Below are 23,346 nucleotides of genomic sequence, written 5' to 3' on the forward strand. Positions count from 1 at the left end.
GGACACAGCTACAGCTTCCCTCAGCTCTGGCAGACAGAAGCTAACGGTCCTTTCTTTAGCTGACCAGTCTGAGCAGAAACATTTAGCCAATGATACCAGTAGCCAGTGCATAACAATATCTGCTATGGTGGCAGCTCTCCAATTTTGCTTAGATTATCTGTGATATTATGTGTTCTGGCAGAGGAATAATTAAGGGCTTCTGTTGTGCAGCTAAGGACTTGTGATGAGCTGCTAGTCTCTTGAGCCAGGGTAACTGCTATTCCTTTTCTGATGCCTGGCCTTGCATGTGCCTATAGCACGGTGACGTCCCTACAATACCCCGGGAATACATTCGTGGCTGTCTCACAGCGGTTAGAGCCCAGGACCGATTTAAAGGCTTGCAAGCCTATTTCCTGCCATGTTTTACAGATCAAATTGTAACTATCATGAGCAGTAACATTCCTCTTCTCTTTTTTGATAGAAACTTACGTTTAACATTCTGGAAGACCTATAACATGTGCAAAGTCCGTAGCAAATTGGTGCATCGCTGGCACATGTATTTTGAATAATAGGGACTTTTGAGGGCTACACAACTGTACATAGACATGACCCCAGCCTCCCTGGCATCAGTGGAGAGCATTGATAACTTTAGCTGGCATTGAACCAGCTCGTGCATGGGGACAGCAGCCCTCTGTGGGGCATTAGGCTTGCCCACTGTTTTCCACAGGCTGGAGCACAAAAGCACTCCTAATGCAACAGTCTTGGCGTTACACTCAGCTGTGCATTGTCACACACAGCCTGCCGTTCCAGGAGGAACAGCATTGTCTCTACTTACATTCCTGAAGTGGCAGAGTGGTGCAATAAACTATTCAAAATACACATGGCAACTTTCACTAGTTTAGAATTTACTCCCTTTCACACACCATTAATGCTAAACGGTGCACAGGACAGACAGATTTGAGATAGAAGAATTTTACAATCCTTCACAATTTCACCATTTTGAGCCTGTAGTAAAACGCATATTCTGTTACCAATATCCACCGACATCTCAAATACTCTTTTTGCATCTTCCAACCAGACTTAGCTCTAGCATATCTTAGTGCTGCTTCTTTGAACACTGAATTTTCTCCATTGTTTCACTATAGCTTAAACATTCTTATGTTATTTTCAATATACTTTTAATACTTACTGAAAAGCCAATCAATTTAAGAGGCTGATAGGTCTGGATGCCAACCAAACTTAACATCAACCTGCTGGACAAAGAGTAGGCAGTATACTCGTCTGGCTGTGAAAAGGTTTCAACATTTCATTTATTCCCATCTCTCTCAAAAAAAAAAAACTTTTTTTTTTTTTTAAAAGAGTTTTACTTAACAATTTTCCCAAACCAAAGCCTCATGAGCAGAGCACCCCAAGGGTTTATTATAGCACTGCTGCTAGAACATGCACTTCCTGCAGTAGCTAACAATGAACGTAGAAGGGCTTGTTAATCTTGTTTATTTTTAAGTCATGAATTTGGTCCATATGGCCCTTTGGTCTTTTGACCCTCCTGAAATCATACACTGCAATCAGCATGGTATGAGGGGAAAAAAAAAGTCTTCATTCAAGCCTTCATTATCTCAAAACAGAAAAGCTGCATCAAGAAAAAAACGTCGTTTTCTACATATATGTATATCATCACACACAGCTCTTAAGCGCTTCTCTTCGCAGCCTGTTCAGTGTTCAAATAAATAGGCGTTTCCCTAACTTGAGTGTTTACAGTAGAATTCAAACATTTTCTTTTCAAAGGGAAGTGTTTCTTCTTCTCTTCACCACCCCTTAAGCATCCACACCAGTTTTATGCAGGAAGAAATACTTTAGAGTTGAGTAAGTCCTATACCATGCTTTATTTGCTATACTGTTAAAATGTGGGTAATGACTGACTTCTTAAAGTCAAAGGAGTGGAGTATCTACAGCCACACCTAGCTGAAGCAGTGACTCATAACTTGGTTGTGACAGGTTTATAACTTTTCTTCTCCAGTGGAAAAAGCACAAGTTGCAATTAAAATCTGGGTGAGGCTGGACAAACCCCAAAATGTTTGGAATTATTCTGAAGTTTTAATTGAAGTTGCACAGAGTGGAGCAGCTGCGGCTGGGTGGGAATGAGACTTTGACATTTAGCAAAGTGTCACAGAACAGAAATCTTGCTATCACAGATATGACTAATTCACTTCTGTGTCTGACATCCATCTTCTCTGACTTGTGAAATCAAGATAATTTCTACTTTAATCTGAGAGAAGCAGAGGGATGAGCAATTCCATTCAAACCAGATAATACAAGTTCCCTTCAAAGGTAACTTGAAAATCAGTATTTTAGCATGATGTTCATAGTTCATCAGCTACATAGGTCTTAAAATAGCATAAAGGGCCATCTCTGGATGGATGGCGCATCACAGAGAAGTGACACTGACTATCCTCAAAACAAAGTCCATTTAGGTAAGAGACTACCATGTGTTCAGGAAAGCTAGCTTCTAAACCACTAGTAGAAAACAAAATCAGAAAACACAGCAAGTGGCAAAGCAGAGATTTATTTCTTTTTCATTACATTAACAAGATTGCAAACATTTGGCTCCCATTTTAAACTGAAAGACTACAATGACACACCCGCTTCCTTTTGATAGCTATTCCAGTTGAGAAAGAAATGGATAGCACCTCTGCAATGCTGAGTGTCTGGAACCGCGATGAACAAGACCTGAAGCAAAATGGCAGGGACTGGCTCTGGGCAGGACAAAGCAAAGAATCACTTATGTCAAAGGCAATAATAGCCTTAAAGTTAACCGAGATTAATCTAATTTGAAACAAGACAGAATTCTTAGCTTTCATGCAAATAAACCACACAACCCCCAGCAGCACTGAGTAACAAGGAAAACTCTGCATGGGAAGGGCATGGTAGGGGAGGTCTTGTAAGGACTTTACCTGATGGTGGGGAAAGCACACAGAGGAAACAACATTTAAGGTTTGCTGGCACTTCTCTACTTTGACAGAAGAAAACTGAAATGCAGAAACATATTTACATCTGCACAGAACACACTATGTAAACTCATCTGGCCAAAAAGAACCTTGGGGCTGTTGGTCAACAGCTGGCTGAACATGAGCCAGCAGTGTGCCTAGGTGGCCAAGGCGGCCAAGGGCACCCTGGCTTGTATCAGAAATAGTGTGGCCAGCAGGACTAGGGAACTGATCGCCTCCCTGTACTGGGCATTGGTGAGGCCGCACCTCGAGTCCTGTGTTCAGTTTTGGGCCCCTCACTACAGGAAAGACCCTGAGGTGCTGGAGCGTGTCCAGAGAAGGGCAACGAAGCTGGTGAAGGGTCTGGAGCACAAGTCTTATGAGGAGCGGCTAAGGGAACTGGGGTTGTTTAGTCTGGAGAAGAGGAGGCTGAGGGGAGACCTTATCGCTCTCTACAACTACCTGAAAGGAGGGTATAGTGAGGTGGGGGTCAGTCTCTTCTCCCAAGTAACAAGAGATAGGACGAGAAGAAATGGCCTCAAGTTGCACCGGGGAGGTTGAGATCAGCTATTAGGAAAAATTTCTTCACCGGAAGGGTTGTCAAGCATTGGAACAGGCTGCCCAGGGAAGTGGTGGAGTCACCATCCCTGGAGGTATTGAAAAGACACATAGATGTGGTGCTTAGGGACATGGTTTAGTGGTGTACTTGGCAGGGTTAAGTCTACAGTTGGACTCGATCTTAAAGGTCTTTTCCAGCCTAAATGATTCTATAATTCTATCTTAGAACTAAAAATTAAGGGCAGCTCTGATCAAAGTTATTACAACCTCATTACATTCAAACAGAACACATCCACAGCCATACTTGATGTTCTCTATGCCTTAAAATTATGAATCAAAACTATCAGAAGAAAGAGTGCAAACAGATGCAAAACCACACAGGATTATTGTAAGAATATTTTGCTAAATGTCCAATGATCCACCGCTGAGGAATTAACCCACCTTCAAGGAGAATCAAAAGCAACTATTGCCCATTACCATCAACCACATTACTTACGGGCAGGAGACAGGAAAAAGGGTCTAGAGGAAGGACTTAATTTTTGAAGAAAGAAGCTGAAAATATGGCTTCTATGATAGCATTCTCTGAAGGGCCCCAGTAACTTATACTGGAGTGACTGGGGCAACAGGAAGTTTTGATACCTGCTGACAGTGGTACCTGGAGAAACCAAGTCATTCAGCTTTCAGACAAGGGTTTCAGCTGCCTAGGCATAATCAGAGACTGCGAAATGAGGACAAACAGCAGAAGGCTTCAATGTAGGAGGAAAAACATGCCAGAAAGAGACTAGGGCATGCTGGTGGTGGTGTAGTGCTACAGCAAACACAGAATAAAATTAAAGAAGCCAACTACCAGCCATGAGTCCTCGTGGACTGAAATTACAAGCCAAAATACGAAGGCTATAGCATTGATCAAAATTACCGCCTGTCTGCCAGGATGGCAAACCTGACTGCAATATGCTAAAGGGTACCCAAGAGGAGAAAAGGGCAGGAAAGGCGAAGGTAAAGTCACTGATAGTTTTCCCTGTCTACACAGGCTGGACCATAAAGGCCAAACCAGGAGGTAATCTCCAAACTTAATCTTAGCTACTACCGACTACTGTTTTACGGAACAGCGAGTTACTGCACAAAACAAGATGTAATCCCTGGCTTGGTCCTGAGTAAAATGCAAAACCATTTTCAAATCCACACCAATGCAATTTAGTAGAAAACTCTTGTGGCTCCTCAACCAGGCATACAAAGCAACCATTCCCAAGATCCTCTCCAAGTAGCAACATTTCTGACATTACTAAAAAAGTGTTTTATAGAGAAGTGTTCACAGAGTGCTGAGAAGCTGCCTGAAGTTCTTGTTTAGCTCAAGATCTTTCCTTATAATGCCAGAGAGCAATTACTGGATCACAGCATGAAAAACACAATAGAACAGACATTTTCTTCAGTCAGGAGGTGATTCAGCTATCAAAGAGTTTCTTTTGTTTCTATTTTGGGGAAAAAAATCACTGCTTTTAGATGTCTAAAGCTGACATACCCAAGGTATATTCGTCATGACTGTCAGCTGCAGCAAAGGTCTCTGCAGCTCTTCCCTTCTCCTTACATTCTTTCCTCTCTAAACAACCATGTGAAATGCCTGACAATACTACTGGAAGGTGAGCAGGACAACAAATTGTGACTAACTAGGGCACACTTTGCCTTTGCAGCTGTAAACAGAAACGGAAGCATATGCCATCATCCCTTCCGTTCCCTCATATCGAAGCTATCCATAACGCACAGATGAAATGGGTGGCAGCAGCCAAACTAGCACTAGGAAAAAAGGTTGTGCTGGTTCTTCCTGGAAGAGCTCCCCTCGGCAGTGCCGTCGATCAGCTGGGGCCATGCTGGCAGAGGCAGCTGCAGTGCGTCACAGGGATTTCTGCACAGGACACAGAGTCTGGTGGCAGCGAGGAAGGCAATGGTGCTGCCTGGAGGGCTGGCATTTCAGGAGAGCAGGAAGCCGAGAGAAAAGCTGAACTGCAAGTTTTAGGATGTTAGGCTGGACATGAAGAAAGGGACTTACTTTACTGAGGGGCTTGGATGCAAGGACTCTTTGGTGCAGAAAAAGAGAGAGTCTAAATGACAATATTCCAGAGAGAGCAGGGTCTGTAGCTCACAGCTTTGGGACTGGTCTGAGAGCAGGCATCCACCCATGAGGGGCTGGGGGCAAAGACAACAAGGGCAGCGCACCAACATAGCTAAACAAAGTCCAATCTAAGGTTAAGGACTGAAGTCCAGAATACATTTATATACCATATTGATAAACACGGTGTAAAAAAATACAGGTAAGATGACCAAATACAGGGCTAATAAGGTACCCTACCGACTTCTAAACCACAGATTTTCTCTGAAGTTTGGAAGACTGACAAAAATCCCATGGGAAAAAAAAAAATCTGTTGCTCTCCTAATAATAATCAGATGTTTTTATGTCAATTAGCATGCAATATGTATCTATTAGTGAAATCTGATTCCGTATGCCAGCCAGTTGTATTTCACTCTATGATAAATGCTATTTCTATGGCTTGCGCTATATTTTTTGAAAATATAAATACACTTGCACCATGCTTTGTTTTCAAAGCAATAGCAGTGAAAGGCCACTACCAAACCACCAGCAGAGTTCAGGGCTTTGTTTAATCATAAACAGATAATGGGAAATACGATGAGAAACAACTGCTGATGAGTTGGCAACAACATTTCACACAGCATATGTCAGGGGGCACGAAGCAGCTGGCTGGGCAAGATACTATTTTGAGAGAACATTTGGAAACATCACTGAGTAGCTTTTCTTGCTAAGTGTGGCAAGAGCAAAGCGTCACTTTCTTCCGAGCGTAACTCCTAAATACATGACACTAAACCATTAAACTGGAAACAGCCACCGCAAACACTCCGTGCTTTAATTCTGAGAATTATACAAAAGTATTATACCCACCCCCCATCCCGCTGCTTGTGCAACAGCCTCTCCCCCCACGCTCCCCAACGCATGGGTAGCTGAGCACGGGAAAACTTTCCCAGCAATCCGATACAAGTGACCAACACAAACTTCCAGGTGGAAGCAAGTGGGTGGAGTAGTATTTTAAGAAAGTCCCACACAAATGTCAGACAACTGTAAACAGATTTATAAACTGCAAAACACCCAACAGATCATGGTGGGCTGAAACTTTTTCTATCAACACGTTCTTTTGAATTTGAGTTCCAAACTTGAGAAAGCTTGTAAAAACTAACTAGTTCCTTCATTTTAATTAACCTATTCTTTGAATACAATCAACGAGAACAGGTGCATTCTGCATATGAATTTAACTTTTTTAAAAAAAGCACTTCACAAGAATGTAACACTTTAAAAAAGATCCTGCTTATAAAATCGCACACATTAGAAAATGAACAAATGCATGCACCCATTTCAAGAGACTAATTTAATTAATAGCTATTTTAACTTTGGTTTTGAAATTAGCAGAACATCTTCAAAACAATTTACCTACGTCAACATTTGAATTCTCTTTCAGATTACACATCCTCATTAACTTACATGAGTTTATGGCATATAAGGGCCTCTAGTTCACTCCAAAAGCACACATTAGTGCACAAAAGAAGTGGAAAAAAACCCCACCACCAGACACACATGCAAAAATACTAAGGTAAGAATTATGACTGAATGTATACTGTAGACTCCAACCATTTTGGTTGGGAGGCATTTCCGGAGGTCATCTGGCCCAAACCCCTGCTTAAAGCAGGGTCACTTTTAAAAGGCAGATCAAGCTGCCTTGGCCAGCTGAGTCAAGACCTTCCCCAAGGACAGGACTTCGCCCACCTCTGGGCCCCTGGTTCCAGTGTCATACAACCCTCCTGTGAAAAGCCCCTTCCTTACATCTAATCTGAATTTCCCTTGCTGCAGCTTGCATCAATTGACTTCAGCTGTAAACCACTGAGCAGCTGCTGTCCTCCACCTTCCCCACAGTCACCCCCAAGATGGCTGAAGACATCCAAAACATAGACACAAGAGATCTCCAACAGTTTTATTTATTTTTAAAATTTTACCATTACACATACAGCTCACCATCATGGCAACATGACACATGGAAAAAAGCTGGTAAGAATGCTGAGTTTCTGCTGATTTTTTTTCTTTAACTTTTAAAGTGATTTTTCTTGTTAAAAAATTCCTGGAAGAATAGACCTGATTCATGACTAGTAGCTGTCATCAAGATTTAAGCAGACTCAGGCCAACAGTGTGACATGAAACCTCCCCTCTCAGTTCAGTAACAGAACGAAGCCAGTGTTTACTTTAAGCCAAAATAAGATTTCAAGGCACGATGGACAACTTTCAACAGACAAGTAGGAGTTTTGCTAAGCACAGAACTTGCTCCGTAAGTTCTCTCTGAAGAGCAGAGACTAGATAACAAATAAAACACAACTAATACCCTCTTGCCTTAAACGATTACTTTCCTAAACCTACAAAGGGGACACATCCAAAAGACTAAGCTGAAAATAATTTCATTTAAATTCTTAAATACATAATACAGTGCATAAGGAATAAACAACACAAATCAAGTAATGAATTCACAAACATCATACCAAGAAATGAAATAAAGAAAACTTAAGTCAAACGCATTTCTGTGTCTAAGGTATCAGAAAGAGGCTGTAAGCCCAGAGCAGAAATTGTCTCCGAGAGGAACCTTACCGGACTTAGGCAAGTATCAGACTTAAGTCCTTCTGCAGAAAGATCCCGAGGCATCTACAGGTGAACTTCAGTTCAATAACAGAGGAAGACTCACTGCAGAGTACTTTATTTAGCATTACTTATCACTAATGAGACTCTTCCTCCATAAGGAAGAGGATATACTTCTTTTGTCATTTGCATTCAAGATCGCAACTAACCAAAGTTGATCAATGACTTTGCTTTTATTACCTACAACCAACCTGATTTAGGAAACATACCTAACATTTAAGACACAACAACATGGACCTGTTACCTTTCTAAGCACTTAGCACTTCCCTAGAAGTGTAAGGGCTTTAAAGTTTACTTTATGCCACCTTCCATGGGGCTTATAGATCAAAAATATATTGACACAGGAATTTTGGGGAAACACAAAATTAATTTTGATTTCTTTCTGCTCTTTAGGATTTAGGGGCAAAAATTGCATCTTCACAGCTTTCATTCAGTATCTATGCTGATTTAGGAAAAAAACAATCAGCGTAAGAGGCCAAAACTAAACAGAGCATCAGTAATACTCACAGCTTACAAAACAAGAGCCTGCATCCTCACAGCACTCCAGACGGAGATGCCGGGAAGGGATGCTACCTGAACACCGGGGCTTAAATGCTCTCAGGCACCAGGTGTGCCCAATTACACTCCATTTGGGAGACACCAGCTGCGTTTCCTGACACCATCACAGCTCTGCCACACACCTGGGCTTCAAAACCCCAGGCAGGGGACAGACCCCACGGGCTGCCTGCCTCAACAGGACTGTCCCTCGCACGATTCTGGTCCCCAAACAAGCCCTGACCCTCCATGAGCCCCCCGCTGCCCGCCGGGGGGGGGCTAGGCCGGCTCCCCTCGCCTCTCCTCAGCCTGGGCCAGGCCGTACGCCGTGACCCTTAAACCGGCCCCGGGTCTGGCACTCGCTGACAGAGCAAACAAACACGCTCATCTTTTTAGGAATCGTCACAATTAAACATCGGGGGGGGGGGGGGGACAAAAAAAAAAAGGTGAAAATAAAGCAGAAGGCACGTCAACAAGGTGATCTCCACAGCTGTCCCCAGCCGAGGCCGCCATGGCAGTCCCGGCCCGCCGCGCCCCTTAACGTAAAGGTGCGTTTGTAACGGTGAGTTTGGACCTCCCCGCTCCCCGCCTGCCTGCCGCTCGGGAAGCGCCTCAGCGGCGAGGACATCCTCCTCCTCCTCATCCGTCTCCTCTGCGAGCGCCGAGCCCGCCGGGAGGGCCTGCCCCGACCCGGGGACCGCCACGGCCCGGCCCGGCCCGCCGCCGCCGCCGCCCGCGCTCGCCCCCTCCCTGGTGGGGAGCCGGGGCGATGACGTCACCGGATCAGGCCGACCGGCAATGGGCGCCATTTTGAAACCCCGAAACCTCCCGCGGCGGCAGCTCCTGTGCGGCGGCGGCTGCTGCGACCCGCTCCCGCCCGGCGCCTCCCCCCGCGGCCGCCCGCCCCCGCCCCACCGGCACCGTGCGACATGGCAGGTGAGGCCGCGCCGGGCCGCCTGCGCTACGGCTCCGGCTCCGCCTCGCCCGCCGGCCGGAGGGCGCCGCGGGAGCCGGCGCGGCAGGCCGGGCCGCAGCGCGCCGCACGGATGCGGGCGGCGGGAGGCAGCGCCCTGCCGGCGGGGCGAGGAGGAGGACGGGGGGACGGGGACGGAGTGTGGGGAGCGGGGCTGCCCCGCGGGGCGCCGGGCCGAGCCGCGGCGTGGGGCCGAGGCGGTGTGGCCTGGGCCGAGCCGGGCAGGGCGGCGGCGGAGCGGAGCGGGCCCCGCTGGGGAAGGGGCTGGGCCGGGGCCGAGCTCGGGGGCCGAGGGGGTCGGCGTGGGGTTCCGCGGGGCAGCCGCTCCCCTCACCCACCGCCCCTGTCTCTTCCCTCTTCAGGGGTGGCTGGAGGTGGAGGCGGCGGCGGCGGCAGCAACGACTTCCAGTGGTGCTTCTCCCAGGTGAAGGGGGCTATCGACGAGGACGTGGCGGAAGGTAAGGGGAGGGGAGGGCCGGGCCGCGGCGGCCCGCCGTCGAGCAGCCTCTGCTGTGCCACAGGCTCCCGCAGGCGCCGGTGCCTGCCGACCGCGGGCTGCCGCTCCGCCGGAGCCAGCGGCACCAACACCCTTTTCTCCTCTTCTCGCAACATCTGTGTCACCCCGCGCTGGAGGAGCCGAGGCTGGGAACGGCCGAGCTGCAGCATCTCCCCGGTCCGTGCCCGAGGCTCGGAGGACGGGGTGTGTGTTGCAATGACTAAGCTAAGCGCCTGTGCTGCCAGTGCGATGTGGGGGTTTTTTTGGTTTGGTTTTTTTTTTTTGCGGGAGAGCTTAATAGAGAAGACACGGTGCCTTCCTCCTGTTCTTTAATTCTAATCGCTAGGGAGAAAAGGTAATGACAGTGGTAAAACACGGAGGGGGGGGAACACAAATGGAGTCTGTCAGGCTTGTCAGGTTTCACTCTGACGCAAAGAGAGCAACAGAGGGAGCGTGCAGGTCTGTCATTTGTGCTTGATTTAAAAAGTAGAGTTTAAAGGCTTCCCGCAGCTGTGAAGAGATTTTATTCCTACTTGTTAGCATTTGGAAGCTATACATAGGGATATTTAAGTAGGGAAAATGGGCATACCTTTACTTTTCTCTGAAACAGTTTCTAAGCATGGCATGTTTTGGAATGAGTAGAAAATAAGCAATGTTTTAATTGGAGAAAGCGTTTTTCTGTAGTATGTAGAAACAATGTGAAGTTTTGCTCGACTTTGATGAGAAAGTTCTTTTTTCCTAAATTTTCTGTGTTAAAACTGTTCAGGCTGGCAATACTATTTAGAAAAGAGGGGGTGAAGTATGTGTGTGAAACATAATTCTGTGCTGTTTATTTGATTTTTACTGCATTAACTGAAATAGCTGTATTTATTGTATTAAGTGAAACAACTTGCAGTGCCAGCGTGTGGTTGTCTTGGGTTTCGGATTTTTTTTTTACTAGATGCAGTAAATATTTTTTCTTACTGTCTACTACAGGGAAATTATGCTGACAGTGTTTTCATTTTCATGCCACTTGTTTGGCATTCCATTTAAAACAATAGCTCTGGGAGGAATAGGCTTGAAAACTGCTTGAGCAACTAGTCCTCAGACTCAGTTGTTTTCTTTCTTTTTTTTTTTTGTTTTCCCTAAATATACTTTGTAACTTGTACTATTGTTCTGAAGTTCCCAGAATTTTTATGAAAATGTATTTAAGTAGCTTTCATGAGTTTCCCAAATGGTCCTTTTTTTCTTAGGATCTATCATCTAGGTGACTAAAAGTCAGTTCTCCATGTTGCAAAAAAATACACTTCTATGAGCGCCTTCCCAGTCAATTACTGACCAACATGAATTTGTGTAGAGCTGGAAAGCTTCTTGTTTTTGAAACACCAGTATGTCCTAAACCCAGTTAATTAAGTGCATAACAGGACTGTTGGAAGAGGAACTTATATTACTTTATAAGACACATCACCGAGGAAGAGCTCTTTGGTTAGAGAGGGGCAAGCTCTCTGTTTTGAGTAATTAGGAGTGGTAAGGGGAAATAGTGATGATAATGCTCAACACTTTTACCCTGGATTTTCCCAGATGTACCTTATTAATGTGACTTTTCTTGGAGTGAGGACTTCAGATTGTGCGTGATGCTACTCCATATGAGGAATTTAAGTTTCTTCATAGGGCAATTAATATAAGTAATCATTCAGCACCTGGTTTTGCAGAATTGGTACTAGAGTTTTGTTTTCCTACTGGAATACAAGAACGACTTACAGTTTTTGTGACCCGTTGTCTTTATTTTGGTTTGTGGGCTCCCCTGCCCCCCCCCATGTTAGTTCTTGCCTTGAAATTTGAATTAAATAAAGGAAATATGCAATTTATTTGCTAATAATTGCCTGAATTTGATTCAGCAGTATGCAATAAGAGTGCAATTACATTGCTAGATTTTTGGCCTCAGTTATGGAAATACTTACTCGTTACCTTTTTTAAAACTTCTTTTACAAAACGGCACATCTAAACCTATTTGATGGGTGACTGTTGCCTTGAAATAGCCTTACTGCAAATATTACGTAAAACCACTGTGAATTTCATGTAAATTTTTGTGATAGTGAAAACTTGCTACTTCTGTACATTTTTTTTTCTCTTTTCTGTTTTGTGAAAAATAAGCTCTATAGAGGAAATCTGAAAAAGACAACATAAAGCAGCCGTCAAACATATTAAATGCAGGCTTTTTTGCTAAGTGTTCTTATAGGCAGTTCATTCAGTAGTTGAAATTTCAAAGCCTGGTAGTTAGGCAACTTAACCAAAGTCACTTCTTTAAGTGCAATTCTAGAATACATTTTATATTCAGTAGTTGTTTCTCATGTGTCTTGCTTTAATAAAAATATTAACATGGCTATGACAAATTGCTATAGTTTGATTTGCAACTGCCATCTTCATTCCCAGGATTTTTTCTAACTAGGTCATTAATATAGAAAATCACATTGTCTCCTCTTTGTCTTTTCTGTGTATTCACTTTCTTCGGTGAGTAATCTTTGAAATCTCTACAATGCTCTGTTTAAATAAGTGGAAGAGCAGTGTTTATATTTCCAATCTGGCCATTTCAAAGAGATTGGGAAAATATACCAGTTATTGGAATCCATAGTTTTCTAAATCAGAAAAGTTTAATTGGATTCAGGGAGGAGGTTTGGAGGATAAAACAGATATTGAATGAAAGAATTGATACTGAGGATGGCAACAAGCTTAATTTAAAAAAGAAAGTAATTTAAAATTGTGTTGTAATTTTGTTGTTAGTGTAAAACCGTGTGACTACAAAAGCCATACTGGTTGCCTGTGAAACTTGTTATTCTTGGATTACCTTTTTTGGTAGAAAGTACCGTTCTAAATACAGGTTGGGGGGGGGGGGGTTTATAATGCTACCTGAGACCTAATCGGTTTTGTGATTGCAGTGTTTAATTTGTTTTGCATGTTCAAAAACGTTCTTTTTGGGGGGGGGGGGGGTTGGCAAGCAAAATATAAAACAGTTTATTAAATAGTGTACGGATATGCCCAAATTCCCTTAGGCCAGATGTTCTGCATATAATCCATGACCACTTCTGGGTGTAATTAACAGAATATATTATTTTTATATGGAGCGAGTGGGCACTATAAATCTTCCTAACTGACTTGTACTAGTGACAAGTTGGAAATACTGGGAAGAATGTCTCATCCTTGTCAGAATGTGAACATGTATGCTATGGAGATTATGGGTTTACCATTATTGACACTGGGATTTCTTTGGGTTTTTGGATTGTGATGAACTGTTCCCTTCTGTAAATGCTGTTTTAATTTGGCACTGGTTAGATCTATCTTCCTGTTCCAGCTATAAGCAGCTTTAAGGGTATGGTTACTGCACTAAATGAAACAGGTACTGATTTCCTCTGGGAGCTTCATCAGCTTAAGTCTTAACCTTTTTTAAGTGTTATATTTGAAACCTTTTTTGAAGCAGCCGAGTGTAAAGCGTAGTCTTTGCACATAAATGCTGGACATGGTGCCCTTTCGTAATAGCAAGAGCTCTTGGAAGCTCCCATTAGTTAACTTGAGGATGAACCTTTGTAAGGTGTTTTCACATAAGCAAAACTTTTGTTCTTCAAAAAAAGTTGTCACTGATTTTCATAATACTTGTCTTGGATTTTCTACTTGTTAAGAAATTTTGTATCTCCATTTAAAGATCAAAGAAAAGTACCCGGTTTTTTAAATACTCCAAATAGTGATTGGTATGGACAGCACTGATAAACTGAAAGATACCTTGTTACCATCAGTTCAACAAATTCTTTACATCTCCTTTTTAAAGCTGTTACAGTGCAGAGTAAGTCCACCTCCGAAGTTTGTCAGGATGCAGAACACAAGTAGAGAAGATGACCATGGTCTAATAAAAATATATTGGACTATAATCCTGTAATTGTTCTCAAGTCTGGATACGAGTGGTTTAAAAACACTGTTAAGGTTACATCGTCTTTACAAATCAGTGGTTTAAAAATGTTCTCATGTGTTGTTCAGGAATTTAACTGGCCTATTCTCACTGTTTTTAAAGCAAATTCTGGCATGATTTCAGACTTTTAAAAAAAATATTCCAAAAGAGGTACAGCTATTTGACATCTGGTTAAAATTGCATGGAAGAAATGACAGAATTGGTAGCTATCCTTAAGATTACTTTTTTTTCTGTAAGAAGTGGAAAATATAGTAATAATGACTCCATTATTAAGCCGTATGTATTGTTTCCTTTCATTGTAAATAATTGGTTATCCCTGAAGATGTCACTACTGGAATTGGGCAGAAGGTGGGCTTTTAAGTTGTGTTTTGTTTTGTTTTTTTTTCTTGAAAAGCAGTGTTTTGCCATAAACAGGACTTTAGATGCCTGTTCTTTTGCCCTCCATCAAATATTACGCACTTATCCCTGGTTTATGGTGATATGTAGTAGCGTGTTTTGCGTCGATCCTTTGACAGTTCACCACATCTCTGCTCCCCAAAGGACTGTTGCGAATATTCTGAAGAGCCACCGTTTCTTGCAGGGACCAAAGATTTTGAAAGTTTCCTTGATCTTCCCTGCTTTGTGTGTGTTGTATATGGTGTTCTGCATGATACATATGATGACATAATATTGAATTTGGGAAATGTTTTGGTGTTTTTTAAATGTGAGCAGAAATAATATTTTTGCAAACAGTTTTGAGCTGAACACTTTATATATTGGTTTCCTGTTGGAGAAACTAGTCTTAATGCTTCAGGTAGACCACTTTAATCTTGAGTCTTGGTGCGACCCATGGACCAAGAATTTGTCTTCACCCTTTATTCCACACCACACTATTACCTAAAAATGTTGTTCTCAGCCAGCAGTATTTAATAATAAGTGTTCTTCTGAATTCCGGTTCTGTCAGACAGCAAAAAAACCAGTGTGTTATGCCACTGGAAAGTAAATTGCACGTACTGTATATTAATGTATACGTAGCTCTGGAGAGTATTAAGACAAGGTGATGTGTGTGAGAAATGCGATGTTGGTGAACTTTTGGAAGTTTCTGTCTCATAATGGTTAGAGTATGACTCCTCATAGTGGGGAAGCCCAGATTTACAAGTGAATAGCTATGCTTTTGAAAAAAAAAAAAAAGCTCCAGGTGATCTTCAGGCTTCATAAAAGTGGTCATGTCAAGTGATGTCTTCTCGGTTTTCTGTGGAGAAGAGAATCTGTCCTCCCAGCTAACATAGTTACAAACGTGAATTTAAATCTGTAATCTTTACCATAGTATCAAATTCGATTTTTTTTTTTTTCTGGCATGTGCACATGATGGGTTAATGGAACTGCAGGGGCAGGAGGAGGAGTATGAATGTAAGTACAAAAATGTTTAGCATTCTGAGAATTGTGAAAATGATATCTATCTTTTTTTTGTAAAGGAAACTAGGAAATTTACAGCCTAGGTGGAGACCTTAAAGGCATTCAGAAGTGGTTCGTAAATGCCTTATTTTGCTGTTGAAGTTCACCCATAGCTTTTGTATCTAGCATCTTATTCCTGACTCAGATACATAAAAGAAAGTTAGGACAATCTTGCCAGAAAACTACAGAGGTGGAGGTTTATGAGCATTAAGGGGGGGGGAAATCTCAATACTAGCAAAAGATGGCAAGTGGAATATTAAAGAACAGTTAAAATCCTTTAAAAGACTAAGCAACCACTAGGCTACAAGAGAAGACAAATCGCTAGGTGTAGCTGGATGATATTTTGATTAAAATGTGAAACTGCAGGAATGCATAGCTTATGAATTAATGATAAACAGTTTGGGTAACCAAAAGTATCAGTTGCAGAGTTGTAAGGTAGGAGTGCATAATAAAACATTTTGAGTAGTGGGAATACAGAAATTAGTACAAGTCTTTACATCTGTATTGTTAATCTGTGAATAGTGAGAGCCACTGCCATTTGTCTCTCTGCAGAGTGGTAGGCTGTGGTGACAGCAGGGTGTATTACCTATTGACCCAGGAAATCTTTGACACAGTTCCCACGTGCACTCTCATTACTGTGCCATTTGTTGAGTATTTTAAACATCTGGGGGAAATGCTTAATCAAAAATGACAAATAACACTTTATTAATGGGGTTTCTTTTTAAAGGGACAGGAAGATGTGAAAGGTGCAACTGGAAGAAAAATTTTATTTACCCATCATATTAAGACTTTTACTAACTCCTAATAAAAGTACAGTGACAAACATGACAATTAGCTACTTAGAAAAAAACTAACAGAATAACATTAATTAATTAAATATACTTCCAGTAAGAGAAAGCTTATTGGAGTTACTATTCCAGAGGTTAAAAAATAATACTGAGGCAATAGATTTGCACACAGAATACTGGATTGTGTTATCAATATTATAAATAGCCTCCATAATTTCTCACTGCTTGTAAGAAAAGGCACAGCAAGCTTTGGCAAGCATGAAAGTAACATTTATTTCTGTCTTACTGAACTTCAGCTTTACTACTCTCTTTTCTTGCTGCTGCTTTACCCTTTCTTTGTACTAACACATCCAGACAACTACATGCACTTTAAACTCCATGAAGACAGGGGGGGTTTCAAATATAATTCAAAGGATTCCAGCATCAAATTACAATCTTGTTCCATTGAAAAGAAAATGCAAATTTAAATAAATAAGAGAATTGCATGAATTGTCTTTTATGAGATGCAAACTCTTAGGTGACTGTTAAATCAGCTGAACAAGTGTTTGGTTTGGGGGAGTTTGCTGGGCAGCCTGGCCTTTGGAACAGGTCTTGGGAACAGTTTGACACCTTATGTTGCTTCTTTTCTACCAGTTTGTTACAGCACTCTGAACAGAATGGCCTGTGCGCTCTCTCCTCAGAGAAGCCAAGTGGCTTAGGTCCAGATGGGGTCTGGGACACACAGGAGCTGGCAGTCTTTCCCAGAGAAATGCTCTTGCTTGTAGTTTGTCGCAGCCTGTCAGTGGCAGCGCTGACTTCAACCAGCTTCTGCTGCTTCTCGAGCTGTGCTGGCCAAGCCGCTGTGCTTCTGTTGAAGCAGCTCAGGTGCCCTCTTCATGCCCTTGGTTGACCTTAAATCTGTTCAGTGTTTTAAATTCGTTCAAAAAGCAGAGTTATTTTGGACCGAGTTAAACTCTACCGAGTACTTAAAGGCAGTTCAAGCAATTTTGTAAGTTGTTTGAGTATTAGGGCATTAAAAATTGTTAGGCCTGATGGATACTTTACGTTGGCAGAGTGCTTAGCAGAGTAAGCTGGAAGAAATTTGACCTGAGCAAAACTATACCACCTTTGATTTATTCTCCTGACTTTTTGTACATCTCACTTCAGTGTTAACTCTTCGAATAAATCCTGGAAGCAGAAATCTAAAATCTGAGTATATAAAGTGGCATATTCTGAAAAAAAGGTGATTTTGAGTAACTTCTATGTGTATGTATATTGTCAAGTGATTATTGATGACTTTAAAGTTCAGCTCACCTTTCAGTACAATTCAGAGATAGAAATCTGATTTCTATCAACTGTTAAGAAACAATATTTTAGGAACCGTAACAGCAATACCAATCTTAGTCCATCCTCATTGCAGAGTAATACCACTCTTTTTTCATTGAGTGTTCTGGCAGCCATAGTATGGGGAATCCTCATTCACCCAGAAGCAAATCAGCGAAAGGTACAGAAATGAGGGAGAGGGGAGAGGTTGAAGTCTGGAAACCAGTGCTGAAGTCAGAAAACTGCAGTAACTGAAATTCTGACAGTGCTTGCCTGCCCCAACACGTAGAGGAGAAGGGTAGGGTCTGGTTTGAAGCAGAGTGCCTGCGTGTGGCTCTCTGCTGTCGTCTGCTGTGCTAACTGTTGTGATCCAAATTGAAGAACTGTCAAACTTTACACCAACTGCTTCCCCCCTCCCCACCCCACAAGCCTTTTAATGTAAATAGGTACCACTGGTGATGTTTGGGGAGTGTTGTCTTGCAATTATTGTAAATCAAGTAGCAAGCAGTTCTAAGGCCCTGTGTGTCTGTAAGTTGTTAAGCTCAAATATGATTTTGTTTTTCAAAACATTTTTTCTATTATTTACTGTTTAGCAGGTGTTAGCCTCTAAATTTCTTCATTCTCTTTGATAACCTGTCCCTCTAATGGGTCTCTATCTTTTTCCTTTCCCTAATCTTACTTGCTCCTTTTATATTTTTTTTTGACTCTATTTGAATCTTCATTTAGTTGCTCTGAAGCGATGGTTCCTTGCCGTTCTCTGTATGGGCCCCGACTGACCATGTTTTTCACCAGTCATACCTCAGAATGGTATGTTGTCACTGTCTGCTGCAAAAGAGAGTTCTGTTTGTTCTGATGTCATGTCTTAACAGTTCAGCACAACGTCACAGGGAGATCCCAACTTCTGATTTCCGAGTTGATTTAAAAGTACATAACCTGCACTTACCCCCTTCTACGCTCTCTGCTTCATTCCCGTGAACTGTAGGAGACCATACAATGTCTCCGACAGCTTTCTCCAGCTGTAGAATAAAATGCTCTGTAGAATAACTGTGTGTTGGAGGGAAAGGTGTGTCACCTTTGATCTTGTTCACAGGCACAGAAATGTTCTTTCTATGTTTAGTTTCCACTGGCAATCTCCCTTACAGTTTATGCCAGGCATCTGGCTTTGGTCCAGATCCAGTCATTTCCTCTCAAAACATGAGCCTCTTCAGAGAGTTTCGTAGTCCCTAAAGCAGTTCATTCTTTGGATCTCTAGGACAGATCATGGAAAAAGGTGCTGTGTATTAAAAATATTTTTCAAGGGGAGGGACAGGAGACAGGTTTGCTAACATGTATTTTTTGGTCAGTCTGTGTACTGAATGTGAAGCAGTGTGGTGCCCATTATGTATTTGGAAAATTTTAAGTTAAAACCCCCTATGTCTTGGTTTAACCCCAGCCAGCAACTAAGCACCAGGCAGCCGCTCACTCGCTTCCCCCCACCCAGTGGGATGGGGGAGAGAATCGGAAGGAAAAAGGTAAAACTTGTGGATTGAGATGAGAACAGTTTAATAGAACAGAAAGCAAGAAATGAATAATGATAATAATAACAATAATAAAGTGACAATAATGCTGATAAAAGGATTGGAATATACAAGTGATGCACAATGCAATTGCTCACCATTTGCTGACCGATGGCCAGTTAGTTCCCGAGCAGCAATCCCCCCAGGCCAACTCCCCCCAGTTTATATACTGGGCATGACCTCACATGGTATGGGATACCCCTTTGCCCAGTTTGGGTCAGCTGTCCTGGTTGTGTCCCCTCCCAGCTTCTTATGCCCCTCCAGCCTTCTTGCTGGCTGGGCATGAGAAGCTGAAAAATCCTTGCCTTAGTCTAAACATTACTTAGCAATAACTGAAAACATCAGTGTGTTATCAACATTCTTCTCATACTGAACCCAAGACATAAGACTATACCAGCTCCTAGAAAGAAAATTAACTCTATCCCAGCTGAAACCAGGACACCCTAGAAGTTGGAGCAGCCCCCTTTTTAGATATGTTCAAAACCAGTAACTGTTTGACTTCCTTGTTCATTAAATATCTGAGGAGTGGGCTTTTGACAAAAGTCTCTGAAAAGTTTAGAAGAATAAGAGAGAAGTTGATGCTGCTTGTGTCTAGTTAGTGTTAGTCCTAAGCATGGACTACAGCTGCAAAGTCATTAATCTACTGTGTGAGCTATGAAGTAATTATGTTTTTTTCAGTTTTTGGATTTTAACTGAAGTAGCAATGTGCGGCCAGCTTAGAGAGGAAAAGTTCATAGTAGTTAATTTTAGGCATCTAATTTAGATGTTCTGGATCTCTTTGCATTCTCCATTACCTAAACAAACAGCCCAGATGTTGATATCAGTGACAGTTAGAAATACCTAGTATGAACCCTTTGTGGGATTAAATTAGTTTGCAGGTATAAGCTTGCTGTCATCTCAGAATCCTAACAAATAGTGGTCTCTGTCATCCTGTCCCCCTTTGCCCCTCAATAACTAGCCTGGGAGGCTTTGGAGTTTATAGAACTTTCTCAGAATTATGAGAGGAGTTTTGTGATATAGGGAGGTTAATATTCAGCAGTGATGCTAAAAGGCTTAGAGCACTTACACTGAAGTTTGAAACATCTATCAAGGCTTACAGGACAGTATCCTGAGTCAATGAGAATGGTTGCCATTACATTATTATAAAGATGGATATTTGTAGCCTTCTAGTGTGTTTGGAGGGTGTTTACTACACATGGAAGTGCTTAGTGGTTTTAAATTTGGGGATTCTACAGAATCATAATTTAGTTGCCAGCAATACTTTTAATCTTTTTAACGTAAATACTAGCTTTGAAAACAGCTAGGAGTTTCCTATTCTGTATGTAGACTGTACCTAAGTTAGAAGTCCTTTTCAAAAGTGAGGCTAAACGTTAATTTTTCACATCTGGAATGAAATATTGCCAGACTAAAGTCTTACTGTAAAGCCATAGGTCTTGCTGCTCTCCATAGTTCACAGGAGGAAAGTTTACATGGCTACTTCCAGAACAGAGAATCCTAGCCACACTGCAACAAAAATGGAGGGAAGGTTGGACAAACCTCTCCATTTCTGGAAAATCATAATCACAAAGGTGTCTTATATATGAGAAGAGTGCATTAGGATGCTGTACATGAGCAAATATTGTGATAGTTTGTCTTTCCTCACCCTTTTGTACATTTCATTGTGAGTTATTTTGCTAGTATGGAGAAAAGGCTGAAATATTCTGCTGGGAAAGAAGACTGGTGCTTGTACACATAAGAAAAAGATATGACATATAATTAAAAAAGCTTTAGAAATTCCAAAGTTAATGGGGTGATTAAGAACCTGCGAAGGCTTGCTTTGTTTTTTTTCTAAAAGTTTTAAGCTGACTTGGAAATAAAGAGCAAATATAGGTGGGTAAAGTATGTTGAGCAGAACACTGAGTGATTGGTTTGGAATTAATTTTTTGGTTTACCTCTAGTCTTGTAATTTTTTTTATTTTACTTTTTTTTTATTTATATATTCGCTTTGAGATAGTATAATGCTGAGGATACGGGATAGAATTATTTTGGGGATTGATATTGCTTCATTTAAACAAGGCTATAGGAAAAACTTTTTAATTCATACTTTTATATATAAAAAAAGTGTAGTGCTGTTAAAAAAAAAATTGATTCATCATATTCAAAATTTTTTAACGTAGAAAATATTTGAAGAAAATTTCTATATTTTTGTCCTGATGTGCCCCCTTCACTTCCCTATTTCCATATAGCATGTTGGCAATAGATATTGGCATGTTGGCGACATACTGTTTCAGTGCTGATTTAAAATTTCAAGCTGCTTTTTCCAGTTGGTAGTCAATTAGGAAAGAGAGGCATTCTGTGCTGGCATGATCATTTTACCTATGCATGTTGTTTGCCCTCTTCTCCCTGTACATTTTGTTTAAAACCATAGAATTTGGGTAGTGTCTGTGTTTTAGCACGTTTCCACAGCTCTTAATATAAAGGAACCCAAGATTATGTTTGGCTGATAGCACTGCTAGTAAATAATAGCTGTGTCAGACAAATGATGTTGACTTCACATGCATGTTAAAGCAAAAATGATGCACAGTCTATCTTGAGCAAATAATTCAGTAAATACTTTGATAGTGTACATGGGAGAAATTAATAATATATTTTTCTCTTTTTGAAACTAAATGGAAAAGTTGGGTTTGTGACTTTGAAATAATTGTGTATGTTAAGGAGTCATTTATTTCTGCTAGCATGTTTACTGGTGTCTCAAAGGGTAAAAATGATCTGTGTTAGAATGGCTTTCAGATTTTTGTGGTAGTGGAATATTAGTTTTGCTACTGATAAATCTTTGTAACTTGAGGGCTACTTAATGCTTGAGTAAACTACTGAAAATGTCATAAAATTATTCTATCAAGTCACTTCACTGATTGCTTACCTTATCTGTTCATTTCTTTTTTCCTTCGTTTACTACTTTCCCATGGTGTCTCTTGAAATGCCTGGGTTTTTTTCCTGTGTATAATTGAGTGATAATGGGATGTAGGAATTTTTTTTTTTAATTCTAGCACTATCATCAGTCTTGGAGTAGAATTGCATTAAGATTATGTCTCCAGCTAGTTCACTAGCTTTCTCATTTTAGTAGAAAATTCTTTGCTTATGTCATGATAGTTGGTATTTTTAACTATAAAACCTCATAGCCAGCCAGCCATTTGTAAGGGCTTATAATTATACATTCACACAATTTAAGCATGTATTGAGCACAAAGCGAACATCTAATTGTGAAAATAATTAGTGTGGATCAGTATTAAAGCCCAACAGCAATATTAGACACATACACAGAGATTTATTTTTTTGACATTAAATCTCAATTCTCGTACATCTTGTTTTCCCCATGATTGTCAGGCAGGAAGAATGAGTTGGCTTTAAAACATTCTCGTGATTACCCTATACGTATGTTATACAGATCGTTATGAAAGGGCCTTGTTTAAGTTTGTTTTCTTTCTTAAGAAAGTAAAATATTCCAGATTAACAAAAAGCTTTACATGGACCAGCTCATACACTTTCTGTGTATGTAATGATTCTTTGCTTGTCTGAGGACTGAAGCAGGGTATGGCACATTACATCAGAGAAATGTGACAAACTTTGGAAAAGCCAAATAGTGTATCAGCATTACAGGTTGACAAATTTTTTTCTGACCTCTCACAGAAAGTATATTTAAGAAAAGGTTTAAATTACATACAAGGTACGCTGTACATTCTTTTGACTTGCCTGGGGTAAAAAGCCTGAACAGGATTCACTGGGAAACCAGTGAGCTAGAAACTGGTCTCTTTATAGCATCTAAACTGTTTGTCCATCATCTGCTGAGTCCTGTTTATTTATAGTGTAGGAAGGACAGGTATTAATATTGATAGCCTGGGTTTAGTGTATCAATAATCTGAGTTTTCCTTAACCTTGCAAAGAGAGGAACAGAGGTCCCAGTCACATGCAGGTTGACATTATTTAATGTGTCATTGTTTAAACTTGGGCATTTTGCTTCTTGTTTTAACACTGAGGTTCGGTGAAATGTTATTGCTGTGTTCAGCGTGTAGGTATAGTTTTGACAA

The 23,346-nt window shown here is 41.4% G+C and overlaps 1 protein-coding gene across 5 annotated transcripts in view; it reads left to right on the forward strand.

Moving 5' to 3' along the window:
• The first annotated feature begins 9,584 nt into the window (after nt 1-9,584).
• PPP2R2D (protein phosphatase 2 regulatory subunit Bdelta) overlaps nt 9,585-23,346 on the forward strand; it is a 31,524-nt gene continuing 17,762 nt past the window's right edge. Inside the window, exons 1-2 of one of the 5 annotated variants that reach the window (XM_052798677.1) lie at nt 9,585-9,732; nt 10,132-10,227. In XM_052798677.1, coding sequence (XP_052654637.1) covers nt 9,726-9,732; nt 10,132-10,227 — 103 coding nt within the window. In that variant the 5' untranslated portion in view covers nt 9,585-9,725. The other 4 variants (XM_052798676.1, XM_052798680.1, XM_052798679.1 and 1 more) reach the window with 4 other exon arrangements.

Source organism: Harpia harpyja, chromosome 10, assembly GCF_026419915.1.
Source record: "Harpia harpyja isolate bHarHar1 chromosome 10, bHarHar1 primary haplotype, whole genome shotgun sequence".
NCBI lineage: Eukaryota > Metazoa > Chordata > Aves > Accipitriformes > Accipitridae > Harpia > Harpia harpyja.